At 50.3% G+C, this 20,996-nt stretch overlaps 12 protein-coding genes across 12 annotated transcripts; 7 read left to right on the plus strand and 5 right to left on the minus strand.

Annotated features, from left to right (window-relative positions):
- Positions 1-20: 20 nt before the first annotated feature.
- On the plus strand, positions 21-2,912 carry PtrM4_006850 (uncharacterized protein; the record flags this gene model as incomplete). The annotated part of the gene is made up of 1 exon (XM_001930683.2): positions 21-2,912. The coding sequence occupies one exon, from the start codon at positions 21-23 to the stop codon at positions 2,910-2,912; it is 2,892 nt and encodes a 963-aa protein (XP_001930718.2).
- Positions 2,913-4,061: 1,149 nt separating this feature from the next.
- On the plus strand, positions 4,062-4,334 carry PtrM4_006860 (uncharacterized protein; the record flags this gene model as incomplete). Its single annotated transcript, XM_066102822.1, has 2 exons — positions 4,062-4,172; positions 4,233-4,334. 2 exons carry the CDS (start codon positions 4,062-4,064, stop codon positions 4,332-4,334), a joined length of 213 nt encoding a protein of 70 aa, XP_065965024.1.
- A 531-nt stretch (positions 4,335-4,865) lies between these two features.
- Positions 4,866-5,833, minus strand: PtrM4_006870 (uncharacterized protein; the record flags this gene model as incomplete). Its single annotated transcript, XM_001930684.2, has 3 exons — positions 4,866-4,871; positions 4,934-5,659; positions 5,711-5,833. 3 exons carry the CDS (start codon positions 5,831-5,833, stop codon positions 4,866-4,868), a joined length of 855 nt encoding a protein of 284 aa, XP_001930719.2.
- Positions 5,834-6,182: 349 nt separating this feature from the next.
- Positions 6,183-6,686, minus strand: PtrM4_006880 (uncharacterized protein; the record flags this gene model as incomplete). Its single annotated transcript, XM_066102823.1, has 1 exon — positions 6,183-6,686. One exon carries the CDS (start codon positions 6,684-6,686, stop codon positions 6,183-6,185), a length of 504 nt encoding a protein of 167 aa, XP_065965025.1.
- Positions 6,687-8,361: 1,675 nt separating this feature from the next.
- On the plus strand, positions 8,362-9,468 carry PtrM4_006890 (SPS1, Serine-threonine protein kinase; the record flags this gene model as incomplete). The annotated part of the gene is made up of 1 exon (XM_066102824.1): positions 8,362-9,468. One exon carries the CDS (start codon positions 8,362-8,364, stop codon positions 9,466-9,468), a length of 1,107 nt encoding a protein of 368 aa, XP_065965026.1.
- Positions 9,469-9,714: 246 nt separating this feature from the next.
- PtrM4_006900 (FSH1 domain containing protein) lies at positions 9,715-10,462 on the minus strand (the record flags this gene model as incomplete). The annotated part of the gene is made up of 2 exons (XM_066102825.1): positions 9,715-9,721; positions 9,777-10,462. 2 exons carry the CDS (start codon positions 10,460-10,462, stop codon positions 9,715-9,717), a joined length of 693 nt encoding a protein of 230 aa, XP_065965027.1.
- Positions 10,463-11,886: 1,424 nt separating this feature from the next.
- Positions 11,887-13,257, minus strand: PtrM4_006910 (Transferase domain containing protein; the record flags this gene model as incomplete). Its single annotated transcript, XM_001930687.2, has 1 exon — positions 11,887-13,257. The coding sequence occupies one exon, from the start codon at positions 13,255-13,257 to the stop codon at positions 11,887-11,889; it is 1,371 nt and encodes a 456-aa protein (XP_001930722.2).
- A 585-nt stretch (positions 13,258-13,842) lies between these two features.
- PtrM4_006920 (UbiH, 2-polyprenyl-6-methoxyphenol hydroxylase and related FAD-dependent oxidoreductase) lies at positions 13,843-15,396 on the plus strand (the record flags this gene model as incomplete). Its single annotated transcript, XM_066102826.1, has 2 exons — positions 13,843-14,332; positions 14,396-15,396. The coding sequence occupies 2 exons, from the start codon at positions 13,843-13,845 to the stop codon at positions 15,394-15,396; spliced, it is 1,491 nt and encodes a 496-aa protein (XP_065965028.1).
- A 136-nt stretch (positions 15,397-15,532) lies between these two features.
- Positions 15,533-17,031, plus strand: PtrM4_006930 (AraJ, Arabinose efflux permease; the record flags this gene model as incomplete). The annotated part of the gene is made up of 4 exons (XM_001930688.2): positions 15,533-15,827; positions 15,881-16,384; positions 16,439-16,599; positions 16,657-17,031. 4 exons carry the CDS (start codon positions 15,533-15,535, stop codon positions 17,029-17,031), a joined length of 1,335 nt encoding a protein of 444 aa, XP_001930723.2.
- A 593-nt stretch (positions 17,032-17,624) lies between these two features.
- PtrM4_006940 (FAD dependent oxidoreductase) lies at positions 17,625-19,102 on the plus strand (the record flags this gene model as incomplete). Its single annotated transcript, XM_001930689.1, has 2 exons — positions 17,625-17,873; positions 17,930-19,102. The coding sequence occupies 2 exons, from the start codon at positions 17,625-17,627 to the stop codon at positions 19,100-19,102; spliced, it is 1,422 nt and encodes a 473-aa protein (XP_001930724.1).
- A 471-nt stretch (positions 19,103-19,573) lies between these two features.
- Positions 19,574-20,308, plus strand: PtrM4_006950 (phosphotransferase family protein; the record flags this gene model as incomplete). Its single annotated transcript, XM_066102827.1, has 1 exon — positions 19,574-20,308. The coding sequence occupies one exon, from the start codon at positions 19,574-19,576 to the stop codon at positions 20,306-20,308; it is 735 nt and encodes a 244-aa protein (XP_065965029.1).
- A 339-nt stretch (positions 20,309-20,647) lies between these two features.
- PtrM4_006960 (uncharacterized protein) lies at positions 20,648-20,785 on the minus strand (the record flags this gene model as incomplete). The annotated part of the gene is made up of 1 exon (XM_066102828.1): positions 20,648-20,785. One exon carries the CDS (start codon positions 20,783-20,785, stop codon positions 20,648-20,650), a length of 138 nt encoding a protein of 45 aa, XP_065965030.1.
- Positions 20,786-20,996: the final 211 nt, after the last annotated feature.

The following is a 20,996-nucleotide window of genomic DNA, read 5'->3' on the forward strand; positions in this document are numbered from 1 at the left end:
ACAAGCAACCCACCGGAATCATGCCTACATGCATTACTACCCGGCAATGGTACCCAAAGGTGTACGCGGACGAGTACACCAATACCCAACTCGACATTGCAACCGATGCTATTATCCCTGGTCAGATAAGCACTATTGCTATCGACTGGATGATACAGGCCGAAGAGAACGGAGACTTTGACATCATGCTTATTCAAGACTTCCAAGAGACATTTGCAGGATGGTCTCTCAATCATTTCAATGCAATGGACATGCGAGTCCGTACAGCAGTCAAGAACATACTCCGCGACCGAGGTGTCTACATCGAGAAGAACAGCCGCAACACCATCGCACAACAGCTAGTCAATCTCCTTAGCCTTACACGCTCTCCCGACTGGCCCATTGACGAGCTCAACGTTATGCGACTCAACCCAGACTTCAAATGCCGACAGATAGCAGAAGAGGCACAACACGCTAGAACAACTCAACAAAGCAGCAACCCGCCAACTCAAAGCGCCAGTATAAACTATGCGCCATCTCCTGCTCAGGCAAACGTAACAGCCCTCACCAACCTCGCAAAGGTATACAGTGAGGAGGAGAAGTTCAGTGGCGACAAGTATGACGTCCTCGACAACAAGATAGTCATCTTTAAAGACCATTGCGAAAAGGTTGGCATTACGACACCAGCACAGTACAAACTTGCAGTCTCTACTATGCTTAGAGGCAAGGCCTCAGCATACTACTACAACTACATTGCTCCACTCAACCTAGACTACGACAGCATTATCAAGAAACTAGGGGAGTACTTTCACACGAGCGAGAACTACCAAATGTTCTTAAGTGAGTGGCGCACCATTATGCTGAAAGACGTCATCGCCAACAACCCCGACAAGACACTCACCCAGTGTCTCGACATAGTCATCGACAAGCTCCAGCTGCTGCACCAGGCAATGACTCAACAGAATGGACCAAGCGAGCTCGCTCTTACAAGCCAACTTATTGCTGCCTGTCAAGGCGTCGAAGCATGTAGCGCAGTCCTTATCCGCCCAGCTTCAACCTTTGAAGCCGTTGCCTCAGAACTCCGCAACGCTGTCGGCAACTGGACGCGCTGCCATCCGCGCTCACAGTTCAACTGCGAGGAGTCCGATCCGAGCGAAGACGCGTTCTACACAAACCGCCGATACAACCGCAACGATAGCGGACAACGCGACAAACCGCGCAACTATAGCGCACAAGGCCAAGGCGAAGGATCCCGCAACTACAACCGCGGAGGATCCCGCTTCCAACGCAGCTTACCCCGATCGCAGTACAACGATGATACACAGCGCCGCAATAACAGGAAGTGCTACGTCTGTAGCAAGCCAGGCTGCTGGTCAACTCGTCACTCTAGAGAAGAGCGAAAGGAAGCGCAACAACGTTTCCGGACGTACGTGCAGACCCGCAACGTCGATATAGACTACGAAGCTTTCCTTGCCCAGTTTGAGGGCATTGACCTTAATGACGACGACGATAACGGCGGCACGGACGAAGAACTCGACGCGTTCTTCAACAACGACCAGTTTGATACAAAGCACCAGTTTCTCACTGCTACCTGCGGTGCAGTTGATGGAGGAACAATGGTACGCAACCTCAACAACGCCGCCGCTCTACACGCGATCACGAAGATCGACCCATACGCCGGCAACGACATTGCCAAAGAGGCAAGCCACCTCTTCACACTCGATCACCGGTACGGGCGCGAGCAGTTCCAAGGCATCATGCCAGACACCGGCGCGGCCGGAGTGTCTACAGCAGGCAAGCAACAGGTTACAGCGTTACACCGCATCCAACCGTTATGGATTGACAAGTCAACTGCTGGCCGACACCGGATCCGATTTGGGGATAACCCGGAGTGTGTTTCTATCGGCGACGTCAACGTCCAGACACCCGTTGGAGTGATTAGGTTCGCTGTAATGCCTACTAACACACCGTTCTTACTCTGTCTTGATGACATGGACCGCCATGGCATCTACTTCAACAACGTCGACAATACGCTAGTTCATCAGTCCAAGGAGTACCCAATTGTCCGCAAGTGGGGGCATCCATGGCTTCTTCTCAACAAGCAGGAGACTGCCACCCACTATCTCACCGAAGGAGAACTCCAGCAACTCCACCGACGTTTTGGGCATCCAGCCGCCGCACGCCTCTACAAAGTCCTAGTAAAGGCAGGCCACGACGACATTGACAAGACGCTAATTGATGAGATTAACAAGTTCTGTCATCAGTGCCAGATAACTGCTAAAGCACCAGGCCGATTCCGCTTTACTCTACGCGATGACAACCTCGACTTCAACTCCCGCGTCATCGTCGACATTATGTACATTGACAGTAAACCAGTCCTCCACGCCGTTGACGAAGCAACTGCTTTTCAAGCCGCCCGCTTTCTTATAGACATAAAAGCAAGCACAACATGGGACACGCTGCGCGCTATGTGGATTGACATGATTATGGACCGACTGTCTTTCCCTAAGGTCTCTATTGTCGCATGCACGGATTCACGATCCTTGTACGACTGTCTCGTCAAACTCGGCACTACTAAGGAGAAACGTCTCATGATAGACATCATGGCATTGCGCGAGGCATACGAGCGCAACGATCTCATGGATATCCGCTGGATTGACGGCAGAGACAACCCAGCAGATGCGATGACAAAGGCAGCGAGCAACTCTGCTTTAGAGCATCTCATTGACACCAACGAGCTCGAACTTCGTGTACAGGGATGGGTGAATCGCGACACCACAGGCATCGAGCCTACGAACAAGCCAGGCACCAAGCCTACGAACAAGACAGGCACCGAGCCTACAGACAAGACAGGCACCGAGCCTACAAACAAGACAGGCACCGAGCCTACGAGCGATGGCACCGAGCCCACGATTGATTGTGGTGAGAACTGAGACGGACACACATGCACACACACACAAGGGATGAATGGGTTGCATGTATTTGCGTTAGCCGGAATAGGAAACTAGATACTTTTCTAGGAGCAGGATATTGTAGCAGATTCGGGGTACTTGGGAGCTGACTGTACGCCGTCACAAAAAGAAGAAAAGCCAGTGTCGGAACATGCGCGTACAGCCAGCCCGGCGAGTTTTTCCGGGCCGGAAGCTTGGACCACTAGTTAGACCAAGCTTCCCGCTTAGCTCGCAACCGTACATATGGAGATCTCTCCATCCAGCTCTTGCTCACTACTAATCAAATACTATACACTTTGTTCGTTGCAACGACTGCTAGTATTCGACACCTTTGCCGTGTCATCAGATGGTTCTTCAGTTTGGTACGCCAAGCACGGGTACCATGGTACTGTACCATAGTTAGGGGAGATGGAAAACTCCGCGCGCACACGAATATTCTTGTTACTAATCCTTTTTCTTTTGTTCTCCGTGAGACTCTACACGTTGATGCTTGCATAAATCGGGTATAATACCATGCTACTCCCAGGTAGGTAGTTAAGGGCTCATTCCGTGCAAGCTGACACCAAGAGAAAATCATCTCAATTTGTGCAAGCTGACGCCGAGAGAGAAAGTCATTCAACTATTTGAAGGGTGATAATGTGGAGTCTAACGCTCTTAGAGATACGACTCGAGAAAAGGGAGAGATACGACTCGAGAAAAGGCGTAGGTACTTATACGGGTTCCGCCTTGAGTGGAAGGCAAGACAGTTCAGTCCAGGGCTTTTGCTGGTATCCCACAACTAATAAATAAGGCGAAAAAAGTAACACACGTATACAGTAATTTTGTGAGTAGTGTGCATAAAGCAAAGAAAAATAAACTGCTAGCCGTGTTCTTTGAGCGAGTACAGTCCCTAACATGCTCTTTTCGTATTCGTTATTAACCTGCTACCCTTGCAACACCCTTGATTAAAGGGGCTCATCATTATTCCACAATCGGACTCGGTACTTCGATCTGAACTTTGACTGCACGTACTAATCCATGTATATAAGCCTGCGAGGTGTGCGCCGTTTGCTTAGACAGAGTCAACATTATCAACATCATTTACAATTCACCACCAAAACCTACAACCCGAAACAAGTCTTCATTACTACAATGCGCTTCCATCTCCTCGCACTGGTGGTAGCACCCCTTGCGTATGCAAATACCGATGGCGGATGTCAGAGCTCAGATGAGGTTAAGTGTTCGAATCGATGGGGATATCAGGTATTCTATGTTGCCACTCCCACCCAACTTCATCACATACTGACCTTTCCAGTGTCCTAGCACCCATCCACCAACTACTGCGACGGGCATGTGTCAAGTAGCTGGACGACGACATCGCATTCGCTTTTTTTGCATAAGCTTTTCACCTGCTTTGCTACCTAGACCTGGTCTGATTTTGTTTTTAGTGCTTCTCTTAGGTTGTTTTGTACAACGGGAACCGGCAGCCGTAGAGGAGAAGGGGCGGGGAGTATATCTGGCCACTCTGATATTTACTTGAATGCGGTTTGGTGTGCAAAAGGGCGGAAGGGGTTTCACGGATAGATTGCTGGTATAAAGCAGACTTTCATCACATGCTTTTCGGCTGGCTTTGTACACCTATGAACGCCCATCCTGACTAGTAGCAAGATATAATGGAAGTTGGTTTATTCTCAACTTAACTATCGATTGCTCTTCACACGACATGGTCAAAACAGACTGACGTTGGTTAGCATGCGACGATACAAAAGATTTGGAAGTATCACACTTAGGAGAAAAGTTCGATGAAAATGTAACGGGAGTATGGGTTATACTGCACATGTAATAAGTAAAAACTCGAAATACAGACAGGACAATGAAGCAGCATGGGAAAATATGCGTACCCAAGCTAATATATACTGCTTAATAGCCTTAGGATCGGGCCTGCCCACCCCCCCTTCAATCCTCACACCCCATCCTCTCAGCACCCCAGAACTTCCCCCCAGCACAGCCATCTTCTCTCGGACACACTGCTCGTGCTTCTTCTGCAGCTTCGCCTCTTTGGCCATGGCCTGCTTAATCTTTGCCTCTCGCTTCACAATCTCATCGTGCTCAACCTCCTTGATCAGCCTAGCCTCCGTCTGTCGCAACCGCGAGCGCTGAGACTTTGTCTTACGTCCCCCACGCCCCTCGAGCGCCGCAACCTGCCGCTGAAACAAAGCAAGGCGTTTTTGCGGACCCATACGAGTACAAACAGGTGAATTATGTAAATCGCGCCACGTGTTGGTAGGAAGGGCACGACCTTCACTGACAATAGCGTCCCAATCGTGGAAGTACTTTTCCTCATCTAAATCGAAGGTGCAGCCTGGTTGAGCATATTGGGTGGCTAGGGCTTCGTGCGCGTGACGACGAAGGCGCTCGTGCATTCCGCTAATATTATTTTCTAGCTGGTCTTCCTGTTCGTACTTTTCGACGTGGAGATGACGCCAGTGTTCAAAGGCGGTGTAGGCAGCGTTATACTCGGCGTTCAAAACATACTTTTCTTCTTCGCCTAACTTTACGAAGGCGAAGCGGTGGGTTTTAGAAGAGGCGATTGCCCAGTTGATGATTGGGGTGGGCTCGTTGCCGCGGAGGTTGTTCCACCATTCGGAGTTGAAGCTGAATATGCCAGCGGGGAGCTTGTCGCGCCAGTCTGTATCATCGTCCTCGTGTTGGTCTTCGACGGTGGTGTGTTTAAGATGGGATAGACAGTACTTATAAGCTTCGTTGATTTCTTGGAAACGAGCGGTTGCTTCTGCTTAGACCTCTCGATCGGCCTTGTCGGGGTGGTACAAGAGAGCAAGTTTCTTGTATGCTGTCTGGATGGAAGTCGCAGAAGCCGTGGGTGTGAGGCCGAGAATGGCGAAAAAGTGTGCGTCGTTTGGCATGCTTGTGGTGATGATGATTCAAAAGAAGGCTGGAATGCTCGCTGTACGCTTTGGGTTGGGAAGTGTAGTGTTGGTGAATAGTGAGTCTACTCTGTGAGTCCTTATTGTTCCAGACTGTAGCGCTTTCTACTCATATAGCTTCAGGGTCTCTTGACATCAACCTAGTGGATGCCAACCATGGTTCGCGCACCAGAGCTATGGAGGAAATATGGGCTTCTTAGCTAAGCGATTGGAAACACCCAATCATACCCGTTAACGGCGTGGTAAATCCCCTGTAATACGTATGTGGTTCGGCCCAGGGTAGCGATGGAATGCTAGTATGAGGCTAACTCATACTTCCTGTTTGCCATCACAGTTGCTCTGAAATACCTTTCCAGTTGGACAGGAACCAAAATTCGGAGCCTGCATATTCTAGAAGCTTACAGTAATATTTGAAAACTGTTCTGACATGGGGATGTCCCCTTTCCTTTAAAGTTTCTATAAATTCTTTCTGAAGGCTGATGGGCCATACCATGATGGCGCGCAGGGCTGGATGAGAAGTCGTTTCCAGGGAGTATTGCAGAGAGACTCGTAGTTGATCGATGGCTTGAATAATGGCAAGGCCAATCGGCGATGAGTCCTCGGAGACCGAACAGCCTAGAGCCTGTATTTCGACCAGGAAAGCAGACAACAGCGAGGGTGGCTTTGGCAACTCTGCCACAGGCGTCATGATAAGTGCGAAAGGTCCGCTTAGTAAGATGTGGATGACATCCTTCATCACGAAATGTACTCCGCGCACAACCTGGAACGTCTCCACGAGCACGTCCAGATTGTATGCACGTGCATCGGCAAAGGCGTTCATCACAGTCAACATGGCCGAAGCGAAGACCGCGTGGCAATTCAATGGTCCAATATCCGTGATCGCTTTGTTCAGGCTTGTAAGTGCAACGCTTTGATGCGCAGAGGCAGCCAAGCGAAAATGGGTCGCCCTGGATGGATTGCTGTAGACGAGATGATTTGACGAGAAAGCCAATATGCTGTGTAGGAGAAAATCGAATTTAAACCCCTCTTGGGGGACTGCAAATTGCCAAATCTGTTTGATTTCGTCGGTGCCTGGCAGACTTTGGTGCGCGTGTGAGGTATAATGGTGCATCAACTCCATATCCCGTAGCCAGTCAGCTGTTGGCACTCCAGCTGGAGCCTCAGCTGGCACGGTAGGTAAAACATGCTCCTGCACTGGTCGGAGATGCGAAGGATCCGGTGAATATCCGTCCGTCTGGGTTGACAGGCTTCCCGGACTACCTGATGCAGATAGCTGTATGTTGTGCGGGGACGCAGTCTCCGAACCGCTTGCACTTTGGGTATCAGCACCAAGAAGACTACATTCGGCTCTATATCGCGTGCAAGCGCCACATGGCCTGCCTTCGTCACACTAGATGTGTGAGTGTTAGAAAGACGGTGAAGGCGTGGCGGAAGCTAGATACCTTGACGCGTCGCGCTTTGCATTGTAAACAGCCATTACGACTTTTTCTCGAACCAAGTCTGGGCATTATGCAAGGTTATTCAATGCTTATGAGTGGATGGATCGCTCCCGGCTGGCTGAGTAGGTAAGCTGGCAGAGTGTGTGAGTGGCTCCGATCCGTCTACGGGTAGCTCCGATCCAAAGTGCGAGTGCGAGTGCGACGGGTGGGTGCCACCTGCTTACGTCATCAACCAAAACAGCCGTCATTGGTGGGTACACAAATTTTTCGGAATTTCAAGGTTAGGATACGCTTAACACATCGACATGGACCGCAAAACTCGAGTGGGCATTACACTGGAGGGGTATCTGCACATCAACTTTCTAGCATACAAGAATCACAATCACCCTGTCTCACAGTTTGCAATATCGCAGCTCCAGGGCTATCCCGAGCATGGTCCACTCCAAATTGCCCAGGTAGACATCGGGTTTTCGTTCCGTACCTACCCCAGTGGGCAACTTTGGTAGCCAATCATAGGTACCTAGGTAGACTACACGAAAATGTAACCATGGATCACATATATCGTGACTTTCAAGTTACTTGTGAGCTAGACGCACGCCAGGAGGACCTGTGAAGTGGTCAATAGAGACGTCCTTGAGTATGAAGCCTTATAGCGGTATCGAAACCCTGGAATGCCCATCGCTCGTTCGCCTCTACCATGATCACACTCGATGCACAATCTCGTCCACATGTCAGTGAATATTATAGTAGTTCCTGACAGATTCAGATTCAAAAGATCAACGTCAAGCCAACTCCAAAGATCACAGAGCTCCTATAATCTTCAGATAGGCCGCCCGGTGCCGTGTGACGATTTGTCTTCAACTAGCAAGGAGCCTTGGTATCAGGTGGACCCTGAATCTTCACCACGCGATTTTTTTAAATTAAATGCAGTCACGGGCTTTCCCTCTGGTTGCAGAGCTCAACACCAATACTAGCACAGATTCTCAACGACTTCATCCTCAAATAACACTTGCGATCCCATTCCGCTTGGACTCGTTCCGAAAGCCGCATTCGAGCGGGAACCGTGATATGTCCGACTCCAACCCTGCCCTTGGATTTTCGAAAAACCACAAGTTCATCCGCAGGATTCAGTCAGGGCCACAGGGCTACGTAGAGCAATGGAAGCACGTTCCTACGGCGAAAATGATTGCAGTAAAGGTCATTCGACACACCCAGCCTACACCTAATGAGGTTGCTATCCATCGAGAACCACCACCGCATGAGTCGATTATCGGCTACTTGGGCTACTACGAACAGCTACCAAAGCCAGATGTGTCCTCACTTCTACTTGAGTTTTGTGAATTCGGCGACTTCTACGACTTCGGTAAACGGGCTCGGCGGGTGGCTCGGAGGGGTGAACACCCTAGTTTCTCTGAAGCTTTCATGTGGCCAGTATACCGCCAGCTAATGAGTGCTCTCGCCTTTCTGCATCAAGGCATCGATGCACAGAACCCACAAGGTCGTGACGGCTGGAGGCCAATAGTACACCAAGACATCAAGGTCGAGAACGTGTTCGTCAAGCGCTTAGGCACCATACCCGACTGGTCGGAAATTAAACTGAAGATTGGAGATTTCGGCATGTCTACTTACTATGATCCTGCCAATCTCAATCCCCACAGCTACATTGGCACAAGCACAAACTGGTCGCCGGAAATCTCCTGGGAGACCAAGCGCTTCACACCTGCGAGTGATGTATGGGCAGCTGCTAGCATCATCCATGGACTGGCTCATAACTTTGGGCCAAAAGTTGCTTCCGAGCTTATCAAGAAGAAGTGGTTCCTCCAAAATGATGAACTGCCCTTCCCAGCGACATGGCCGCCAAATCTACAAATCAGCTATTGGTCGTCGCAAGCACCGCATAGAGTCATTCCGATCAACGTTGACCCTAAAGAGCCTGTCCCTGTTTTGTCCGATTACGGAGTGGGATATGACATACGGGCACTGAGCGCTCGCGAGCATTGGCCGAGCCCAAAGTACTCTGACGCACTGAACGATTGCATGATGGCGGGCCTCAAGATTTCGCCAGATGAGCGTGCAGAGTCGGGGAAATTACTCTTCCAGATTGAGACAGCACAGGCTAAGTTCCTTTTCAAGGATCTATGTGTGGCGCATGACCGTGAGACTGCGTCGGACTAGGACGGGGCCGACATGACGGGATGATCTTTGTGAGCTTTGGGCGCATTTCAAATAATCAACAACCTTTGTCGAGCTATGTTGAGTTTGGCGCTACACATTGAATGAAGAGCATCTTTTTGTATGACAACTGGTCAGGAACAAGGTTCTAATTTAAACGCTAGCATCACATATTGGAGTAATCATAATCGAATCGCGACAGCGCTCTACTTTGTATCGCCATGTCAATGATCTCTTCTACAAGTCGGTTTACATCCTTTGTCTTTATCGGAACCCGGTGCCCACCTTCCCACTCCTGAACTCTGACATACCGCTTGTCAAAATACTCATGAAGTAGCCGACGATGTAACTGAATATTGGGATCCTTCAAACCGTGGTAATGAATGGTAGGTATCCTAATCAGATCTAGCATGGGAAACTGTAGCTTCTCCTCGACCGCCGTAGTCGTAACAGCTGAAGCAGGAACAAGGCCATGTGGAACGGGCATATCGGGTATTAACGACACCAGCGGTCCCCGTCCGGCGAGAAGTACTGCGAAGCGAAACTGAGGCCAATCGGTATCGATGCCAAACACGTCGCGGGAGAATTGTTGCATGTACAGCAAACTCGCGCATATCTTCGCTCCCTGACTGAACCCTAGTAGTCCTACCCACTCGCCCGTCACGCCCTTCTCGTCATCCTCTGCTATGGCACCTATAAGAGAACACTGTATACGCTCGATAGCGCTGGTCGCATCTCGATGTGGATCTTCGGGGCTCCAGTGGAGCCAGGCTTTGAATGGACCGCAGCTCTTGTATACTGAGATGACATCTGGACCGGGCTTGGAAGGGAATGGCGCTTCCGCGTAGCAAAGTCTGAAATATGGCAACAGACTACGCTCGAGGACACGGCATTGGGCGCGGAAGATCCTGGCGTTGGTTCCACCACCGTGTAGACAGAGGATTCTCGGCTTGTGTAGAGTTGGGTCGGCGCTGGGGGTTGGGGTATGGTAATTCATCGTCTATACAGTACTTAAAGTAGTATAGTATTGGGATGAAGAGTAGATGGGAGAGCGCGTTGATGAGATTGCTTGGTATGCTATCGGCGCTTCAAGTTAAGACATAGACAAGCCATGATAAGCATCAGCCCATTCTCCTAATCGAGTTAACTATCTCTTAGCCCTGTAGGTAACCTCAGCTTGTCGTGAAACTCCGAGAGATACTCCATGTATTTTTGGTTAGGCTGCCTGAAACTCTGGTGTGGTCGTGTCAGTGGGGGCGGGAAACTACATAGGTAAACAAGTCACCAAACTGTAGGTTACTTTTACTATCTGATGCTACTTTAAGCTATCTAGAATCTTTTGACTTCAATGTTAGTTATATGGAGGTTGGTTTCGTGTGTTTGTAATAGTCAAGAGAGTCGCAAAGGCTGAAGACGGCCACTAAGGCACACGTCGCTAAGTGAGTATCAGTGATGACAGCTTGCTAAATCAGCGTTACTACATGCATGTAACCTTATATATAGGGGGGGGGAATGGGCTTCGTGGTATGGGGACAACTCCAGTATGGAGTAAAGTGAAGTACGTGACCGTGACGTATCTTAACAGACTTGTGACAACAGTAGCGTGGCGAGATCATGAAAAAACTGTATGTGTTACAATGTTATTAACTTCGACTATACTAGGCCGTGGAGTACTGTATTGTGAAGTCATTATTATAGGAACAACACATTCGGCCGTAGATGATTCTAGAGGGTTGCCCAACTCCCACAGAGACGGCAACGCCGACGGCTAACTAGTGTGGTGTAGTAGCTTGTCACGTGTTCGGCGTTAGGTAATCGGCGCTAGGGTTGAGTATTTTAGGGCGACTCCGCGAGGAGAAGCTCGACATCATCGGATCATCTTATCGTACACCATTCTTAATACTACCGTTTATTGTTCGGATACCTTCTTGTTCCCTACTCTCTACCGATTGCGGGTCGGCAGCCTCTCTTCTGACTATTGAGGCTATCCCTCTACCACACTAGTCAGCCTCCCCAAGCTACTGCACGACACCGTGATTACTTGCAGAGATAACAGAAACATTACCTAGGATAGATAAGTTCGACGCCTGAAATGTACCGAGAGATCGCGAATAGCCTGGAGATCGGGGTATATTGAAGAAAGGTAGCCATTGGAGTCTAGAACTGAGAAATGGAAAGTGTAGAACAAATGAATGTCTCAGGTATCACCGGTCTCAGCCAGCCTGGCACTAATACTCCGAAATTTTCCATGGGCTCCACGAACGTTCTTTCTCAGGGATGATTACCCTACCTTCTGGTATCTTGTATGTACATAAAGAAGCACGATTACATAAGTGTTCGTGTCTAGTGTGACTTTATTCGGACTATTATTTCTTTTCACGCACAATCCAAACGACCTTGAATACTAGCCTAGCCCTACGGTTATGAATTCTCTTTAATGATAGCAGTGCATCTACTCCACTCTAGGTCCTCACACAAGCCCTTGATCTCTATCTCCGGAAGACAAAGCAAAAGCAATAGATCGCCATTCGCCTCCTGAGGATAGATATAAAATACGCCAGGAAGTGGTGTCAGCTTGGGCCTGCGACCTAGATCCAGCTTTCCTAAGATACCAAAATCGAACCCATTGACTTTAGCGTTCATCATAGATGAGTGGCCAATGTCTGTGATTGGATTGGCACCGCCTGCGTACATGAGCCGTGACTTGTCCTGCACTGAGTCGACAAAGGTAGCGTAAGATCGGGCCGAAAAGTCGTTGTTTGTGTCGTCAAGGTCCTTGCGCAGGCGCGTTGCCACCGTAGCAAGTGGCAAATCTACGAGCTCTTGGAAGGTGAGGCGCGTGGCAGATTGATACACCATCTGTCCAAGATAGCCCGGCGAAACGCCGACAACAGGTCGGATATCGATGGTGCGACCGAACTTGGAAACGCAAGTTGGATCGGGGCCAGTCTTGATCCGGACAGCGGCTATGCTCTTCCAGAATAGCGCACACAAAGCGTCGTTGGGAGAGATGAACGGAACGTCTGGGTCAAAGCCTACTGAGTCTTCGGCTAGCTTCTTGACTTCTGCCAGCTTGTCCTTGAAGAAGCGGAAATAGGTCCATTGAGCTGGAGCGCGGGGTTTGATAGGTTCCGGCGCTGGATCGGGCTTTAGAAGATGACTGTGATCAAGCATTGGCTCGAAGGGGTCAAGAAGCCGTATGACACTTGCGGGATCTTGATTGGCAGCTTCGATGATGTCTTCAGGGAAAGGCTCGCCACGGAGAGCGGCAGACAGAAGGGTGATGATAGTGAACAAGCCCGTCCCGTCAACCATGTTATGCTGGTTGCTGTACGTGAGAAGGAACCCGCCCTTCACGAAAGTAACTTGCAGCATAGCCGGAGGCGCCGGCCCGATCTTGGCGGTGTTGTAACCCAGAGGGAATCCTGGGTAAGGACAGATGAGGTCCCCGTCAAGCATCGAGAAAGGCGCCTCAGCCGCAAGCATCTCTGCGTACGAGGGAAGAAGATCAGAGCAATCTCTGACCTTGAGGAGGCCGTGTGGCGGGACATCTTCGGGCCATGGTGCCATGCGGAGGATACCTGAACTACTATCTTCACCGGGTACATGGATGACTTGACCCGTGAGCCAAGGGATAGCGGCTAGAATTTTAGATGTAGCGTCTCTAAGGGCAGAGATGACTATCTCTTGAGTGAGGCCTTCCCTCATAGGGAAAAGGGAGACGCCATGGTTGTAGGTCGTCAGTTGGGGAAATTGACCAAGGACGTCAGGGTTGCGTTCAGGGTAAGGCATTTTGAACAAAAAGTGGGTAGTTCTGGAGTGGTTGAAATAAACCCTGTATGGTGATGATAGTACTTGGGTACGGGAAGGCAGGTATGATAACGAAAAGATGTGCAATTCCTACCCACCCAGAAGGAACAAGTAAGATTTATCGCGTTATGACTCAACTCTCTCAGTACCTATAGTTACTTATTTAAGATTGTACATGTTTCGTTGTTTCTCCCTGAGCCTTGCGCGCCGCGTCGTGTTGTCGTTGAGATATTCCGAGCTCCGTGGTAAGTTAATCGGCCCATCCAGGGTCCACCGCTACCACTTCCAGAACATGAGTTCATGAGCTAGGCCAGTTTCTCCGAAAATACAAAATGCAATCACTTCAGACGGAGTAACCACTGCATCCGCATCGTACCGCTCAAAATACAGAGTAGTCTCACTGTCGTACAGGATGGTAAACCCCGCTCTCAATGTCTTACATGATGGCAGACGCCCCAGCCGATCACATTCACCTCCTCCCATCACGCTTTTCACCAAAGCAACCTTCAGCCCAGTACTAGTGCCCATTCCAATAGGTATCTAAGGGGGCAATCCAACTTGGTTACTATGTTCGACGACGCTCCTTTCGAAGTCGCCATTGTGGGTGGCGGCATTGCCGGTCTGACACTCGCAATCGGCCTCCTACGCCGTAACATCCCTTTCAAGATTTACGAGCGCGCACAGGGTTTCCGTGAGATCGGTGCTGGGATCGGATTTACTGCAAATGCTGAACGTGCTATGCTCGCACTTGACCCGCGGATCCACGCTGGATTCCGGAACCTCGCTTTTCGCAATAACGAGGATGATTTTTACTATGTCGATGGGTATCACTGGGACCCTAATAATCCAGATCATGAGGAGGTCATCTTCAAGATGTACCTTGACGAGAGAGGATTTGAGGGTTGTCGCAGACCAGACTTTCTGGAGGAATTGGTACGGCATATTCCACCACAGTTTGTTGCATTTGGGAAGGATTTGGTTTCGGTGAGGGATGATGCAGGGGATAGCAAATGCACTCTATCATTTCACGATGGTTCCGCAGCAAAAGCTGATCTCGGTGAGTTCCATACAACAAAATCCTAGACAACCATATGAATGAACATGGCTAACAAATCACCAGTAATTGGGTGCGACGGGATTCGCTCCAAACTTCGACGTGTCATGTTCGGAGAAGGCCACCCAGCTGCCTACCCTCAATACACTTACAAGTACGCCATTCGAGGTCTTATCCCCATGGACCAAGCCAAAGCCGCAGTCGGAGAATTCCAAACTTTCAATCGCATGATGCACTTCGGCCCTGGTGCCCATGCCCTCACCTTCCCTGTCGCCGGCGGTAACATCCTCAACGTTGTTGCTTTTGTCACCGACCCAGACCAGTGGAAAGCTCCAGATGGCAAGCTCACCGCACCAGCGTCGAAGGCTGAAGCAGCAAAGGCTTTTTCCGCGTTCAGCCCCGTTGTGCGCAAGATCATAAATCTACTCCCTGATACAATCGATAAATGGGCTGTGTTCGACACTGGAATCCATCCCCCTCCTTCCTACGTGTCTGGCCGTCTATGTCTTGCCGGTGATGCCGCACATGCTGCTGCACCTCACCACGGAGCAGGTGCTGGCTGCGGTATCGAAGACACACTAGTCCTGGCCTGTCTCCTGGAAGCCGTTGCACGATCTAATCCAGCCGACCGATCAACAGCCATACGATCCGCCCTACAGGTCTACAATAACATACGATACGAGCGAACACAGTGGCTCGTCCAGAGCAGTCGCATGATAGGCGATGTGTACGAGTTCATGCATCCCGAGTGCGGCCAAGATCACCAAAAGATCGCCCACGAGATCTACACACGCTCACACAAGATATGGGACTACGAAGTCGATGCCATGGCGCAAGATGCACTCCACCAGTTCGGAAGCGCAGTAAAGAACACCCCATCGCTCACATCGGTCGGCAAGGAAGCAGACAAGAGTTCCACTGAAGTATCGCTAGTTGGCGAAAAGCCAGTTGAGCATATATACATGTCTGGTTTTGCGCTCGCTGCGGTCATGGTCACGTTTACGCTCGTGTACTTTCTGCTCATGTTGGATATTTCGATTATGTCTACTGCAAGTAGCCGTTATTAACGTACGATATGTATTTTGACAAAATGATCAGGCTATCCCGTACATCACTGACGAATTCAACTCGCTCCTCAATGTTGGTTGGTATGGCAGTGCCTACCAGCTCGTCTGTGCGACATTGCAACCCCTCACTGGCACCATGTACGCCCGCTTGAACTCAAAGGTTCTGTTTCTTACCTTCTTCACCATCTTCATGGGCGGCTCTGCCATTTGTGGTGCAGCGCAAAGTTCAGTGATGCTGATCTTGGGGAGAGCGGTAGCTGGTTTTGGTGCTGCTGGCATTATGAATGGCGGCTTCACTATGCTCAACTCTTGCGTCTCACCACAGCAGCGACCCGGGATGCTTGGCATTATGATGACTTTTGGCAATCTTGGTGCAGCAGCTGGACCGCTCATCGGAGGAGCGATCACAGAATACGCCACATGGCGATGGTGTACGTATCTTACCTTCTTCCTTTCGCATTGTAAAGATGCTGATGACTCCAAGGCTTCTACATCAACCTCCCCGTCAGCGCCATCGTCTTTCCCTTCTTAGTCTGGCTCAGAATCCCTGAGCATATACCCAAGCCTCACTGGAAAGCCGTTCTCCTAAACGCACGTCATGAATTCAACCTCATCGGCTTTTCCGTCTTCGCTCCCGCTGCCATCATGCTGTGGCTCGTACTGGACTTTGGCGGCAATCGCTGGGAATGGGACAGCTCTACCACTATCGGTCTTCTCTGTGGCTCTGTCGCCACGTTCGCTCTCTTCACTGCATGGAACAATCATCAAGGCGACAAGGCGATGCTCCCATTTTCCACTCTGAAGCTACGCGTCGTGTGGTCTAGCTGCTTGACAATTCTCATGCTAGCTGGAACACTGCTTGTTCTCACGTATTACCTTCCATTGTGCTTCCAGGGTGTGAGGGGAGACACTCCGTTCCTGAGTGGTGTGCACTTCTTGCCTACGGCGGTGACGCAGGTTGTGCTTACTCTGATCAGTGGCCGGTTGAGTAAGTCGTCGTCTCCAACCTTTCTTTTCGGTCTCAATACTAATAGTCCTGCAGTTCAGGTGCTTGGATACTACCTTCCTTTTCTCCTCGTCGGTGGTGTCTTGGGCACCATCGGCTCAGGTCTCATGACGCTCATCTCGCCATCGCTCAGCCTGGCCAGGATCATCGGATTCCAGGTCCTAGCCGGAGTGGGCAGAGGTATTGCATTTCCTATGGTTAGTCGATTTCCCCACTCTCTCGTCTCATCGTACCCAACTAACCAAACAACACAGCCCATGATCGCTCTCGAGAACTCCCTCCCACCCGCTCGCATCCCCACCGCAATATCCACCTTCGTCTTCTGCCAGAACCTCGGCAGCGCTCTCTTCACCATCATCGCGCAAACCGTCTTTGCCAACTCGTTGAAATCGAAACTCAGCGAGGACGCTCCTACAATTGACGTAGGGGCTATCATCCGCGCTGGCTCTACTAAGATGCGGACATTGGTCACCAGCGAACAACTACCGCAGTTGCTCGAGGCGTACAGCTCGAGTATCCGGAGAACGTTTATCCTGGGCACTGCGACGAGCATAGTCAGTCTTTTAGTGTCGTATTTTATGGGATGGAAAGATGTCAGGCACAAGAGGGCGCCTGTGGCAAAGACATAGAGGATATTCCGAAACCGACTGCAAGTCAGTCCGAAGAAAAGAGGAGGGCCTCCGAAATTGACCAAAAGGCATTCCGATGTAGACTAGAAGCCACCCGAAAAAGAAAGTTCTAATCGTGATGGAGCACTAAGTACGTTTCCATTTGTATGGCGTGACCCACAAAACTCGGAAGACGCAAATCTTTTCAAGTATACCTCGATGTCTAGGAGGACTGTAATGCTTGATGACGTGATTTCATTGGAAGCTCTCCTGGGTTTCATCAACTTCATCTCTCCGCTGCACTACATGTACGGAGCCATCCGCGAACTCCATGGGTGACAAGATTCCATTCGGAGTTCGAATGTCCATGTCGGAGCTGGTGTGCCGTCGCGTTCGTGACGCACGCTGGCAGGAGATGGCCCGGCGTTAGCCCGGCGATAACCAATCACCCGCCTAACCACTTCCCCGCCACATCATTCGCCGCGGGTTACCTTCTTTAGCCTACCTATCCACGTAGTTCGTACAAGTGCTTGCATATAAAATGGCGTCTACGGTAAGCAGCTGTGGAGCAATACTCACGCTGGATTACTTACACAGGTACCGTCTGAACCATCATGCGACATGAACGCGCAACCCTCCCGACGCCAAAGTCGACCGATTCCTTCTGGCATAGCGAGCCCGATGAGTTTCTTCTCGGCCATCGTACGACGGATGATCTGCCCTCTGAGGCCGACGTTGTTATCGTGGGGTCTGGTATAACAGGCACGAGTGCAGCGAGATTTCTTGCTGAGGATGAGAGGGCTAATGGAAAGAGCATCGTGGTGCTTGAGGCTAGAGAAGCATGTTGGGGTGCGACGGGAAGGGTGAGTTGGCCCTGTTGATGTAGGTCAAGGAAGCCTGCTGATACTGCTGCCATCAGAACGGCGGACATTGCCAACCTCTCCTCTTCGATCGGAGCAGCGAAGTAGCCGAGTTCGAACTAAAGAACGTCGCCGCGGTACGATCATACATTCAAGAAAATGACGTACCCTGCGAGTGGCGCGATGTGACCGGCTGTCGCACATTCTGGACTGAAGAAGCGTTGAAAGAGACTATGAAACAAGTAAACCATCTCCGGGAGGTAGCACCCGAGATAGCCCGCCACGTCACTGTTATCCAAGACAAGCAAGACTTCAAGAAACACCGCGTTGCGTCTGATTGTGTTGGGGCGACTCTCAGTGAGGGAGCTGCAAGTCTATGGCCCTACAAGCTCGTCGCCTTTATCCTGAAGAAGCTGGTGAAATCCGGCCGAATTAACCTGCAGACTACAACGCCCGTCACTGAGATCACATCTGCCAACGGCACGCACACACTACATACAGCTCGCGGTATCATAAGCAGTAAGACCGTCATCCTTGCAACCAACGGTTATACATCAGCCATCCTGCCCCACTTTGCCGACCTCATCGTTCCCTGCCGTGGTGAAATGTCTGCTCTCTACCCCCCGAAAGCTTCAACCATCCTGCCCAACTCCTACGGTATGGTCGCAGCTCTAGGCCAGCCCGCCAACAATGATGATTACCTCATCCAACGCCCCTACGAAGGCGTTCCCAATCCCGCCGGCCATCTCATGTTTGGCGGCGGTCGCGGAGCTGGGAACTACCCTAGCATAGGTGTCTCAGACGACAGCATAATCGACGAAGGCGCCGCCGCCTATCTCCGTGGCGCCCTATTGAAAGTGCTCGAGCTAGATGGTGAGACTGAAGGGCTTCAAGAACTCCAGGCCGCCGCACAATGGACTGGTATCATGGGGTATTCGCGCGACGACCACCCGTGGGTAGGCAAGGTGCCTGGTAAAGAAGGCTTGTGGCTCTGTGGTGGCTACACTGGTCACGGGATGCCAAACGGCACGCTTTGCGGGAAGGCTATCGTTGATATGGTGTTGGGAGAGTTAGAGGGGCGGGAGTTGAGTGCAGTTCAGACTGCCATGGTGGAGAAGGGCCATATTCCTAGTAGTTATATCTTATCCAAGGAAAGGATTGATAAAGCGAGGCAGATGCTTACTGTGCAGCAGCAGGATGAGAGAGGGGTGCGTATGGATCCTATGGTTTGAGGAGAGAATTTGTGGTATGATTTGCTCTTGATGTAGCTGTAGTAACTACCATGACTTTGGTTCTTAGTAGAAAACCGCTTCTGGTTATCTTTACGCTAGATAGTATGATAGGATGAATATACGGTCTCACTCTAGTTAGATCTCCTACAATTTGTGCACCTGAAGTCATGACGAATGCTTCAATCACAGCCTCATTTATCTCGGGGAAATTATCGTGGGCTGAAGTCAATATAAATTGTGTTAGTATTTTGGTAGCTCAATCAACAGCGTCACTCATGGCGCGTTGCACCTCGGTAATACTAGCTTGGCGAGGGGATAACCTTGGACATTCCCATCTCTCCACGATGATACAATCCACGAGACCACTGCGTAAACTGCGTAAACTGGAGCAACCAGCTATGCAAGAAGACCTGGCGCCTACATCATATTACTACACCTGTGTACACACGGAGCCTACAGCTCGAGCACACCATGGCTTGGGCGCCTGCTCAACTACCTTACCAAAAATCGCCTGACCTACTACCGGCCCCCCAACCTAGCGAATCTCAATTCTCAGAATCAGCAACCGTATTCCAGGACGATGTTCAATATCACCGCGTGGTTGCGGTCGATTCTCACTTCATCGTCAAATACGGCCGCGGTGTAACAAAGAATGAAGGCCAGGTACTCTTATCCCTCAAACACCACCTGAACGCCAGCCCCAGATTACCAAAACTCTATACAATGTACCGTATGCCAGACACAAACCACGTCTGCCTAATCATGCAGCGCATGCCAGGCGTCCAACTCAACTACCTATGGCCTAAGCTCACAGACTCTAAGAAAACCGACATATGTGCTCAGTTAAACGAAATCATCACATCTATCCGAACTATTCCCGCTCCTCTCTTCGGTAGTGTCACTAAAGACCGTTTCTACCACCACATTTTCTACAGCCAAGATTACGAGAGGGAATTCTGTGGTCCGGTTGATTCTGATGACAAACTTAATGCGGCCCTGGTGAAGCGGTTACGGTCGTTTCGACAACACAACTTGGATCAGTGGGTTTTGAGAGCGGACTTTTATCAGAGAAATCTCGGAAAAACTTTGGTCGGGCATAAGCCTATCTTCACACATTCCGATCTGCAAAGGGAGAACATCATGGTACACCAGGATGCTTCAGAGGGGTTCACAGTTAGTCTAATAGATTGGGAAGACGCGGCTTGATACCCGGATTATTGGGAATACTTTATTGCTTGGCGAGGCTTGCAGTGGAAGGACAATTGGACCCAGCGGATCGAGGAGATCGTGGAACCTTGGCTTAGTGAGGCGGCGGTTATAAACAACGTGCATCGTGATGTATGCTTTTGAACATTGATGTTGATGGTGGCTCGTGCAACCGTCTTTTGATGATTCCACCTGGGTGACATGGAATACCTGACATACTAGTATAAGAAGGCCACTGTAGTTGCCAGGCAAAACTATTAGCTGCTTACCCACTGTGAAGCAATTCATGACACTCGGCTGGTTCTTTCGTGCAAGCCGTTTTTTTCATGACGCCAGGATTTATACAGCACCCCACCTCGCGGCAAACCCGCCGTCATCGCCCGCATCAGTGTTTCTAACATACTCACTCCGATCTGCGATATCTTGTGCCATGTCCTCTCCAAACACATAGCCTATCCATGCGTATGTCAGATCCATGCCTGCTGAAACACCGGAACTAGTCCAGTATCTGCCGTCGACGACCCAGCGCGCTTTGGCGATCCAGTCAACGTTTGGGTGACGGGCTTTTACCTGTGGAAAAAAAATGGTTAGTGGTTGTTGTTGGGTTGGAGAGAGGAGTATGTGAGAACAAAGAAGATTACCTACCTCATTAAAAGCCCTCTTATTACAAGTAGCCCTCCTCCCATCC

The sequence above is a fragment of the Pyrenophora tritici-repentis genome, chromosome 1 (assembly GCF_003171515.1).
Source record: "Pyrenophora tritici-repentis strain M4 chromosome 1, whole genome shotgun sequence".
In the NCBI taxonomy this organism is placed as follows: Eukaryota; Fungi; Ascomycota; class Dothideomycetes; order Pleosporales; family Pleosporaceae; genus Pyrenophora; species Pyrenophora tritici-repentis.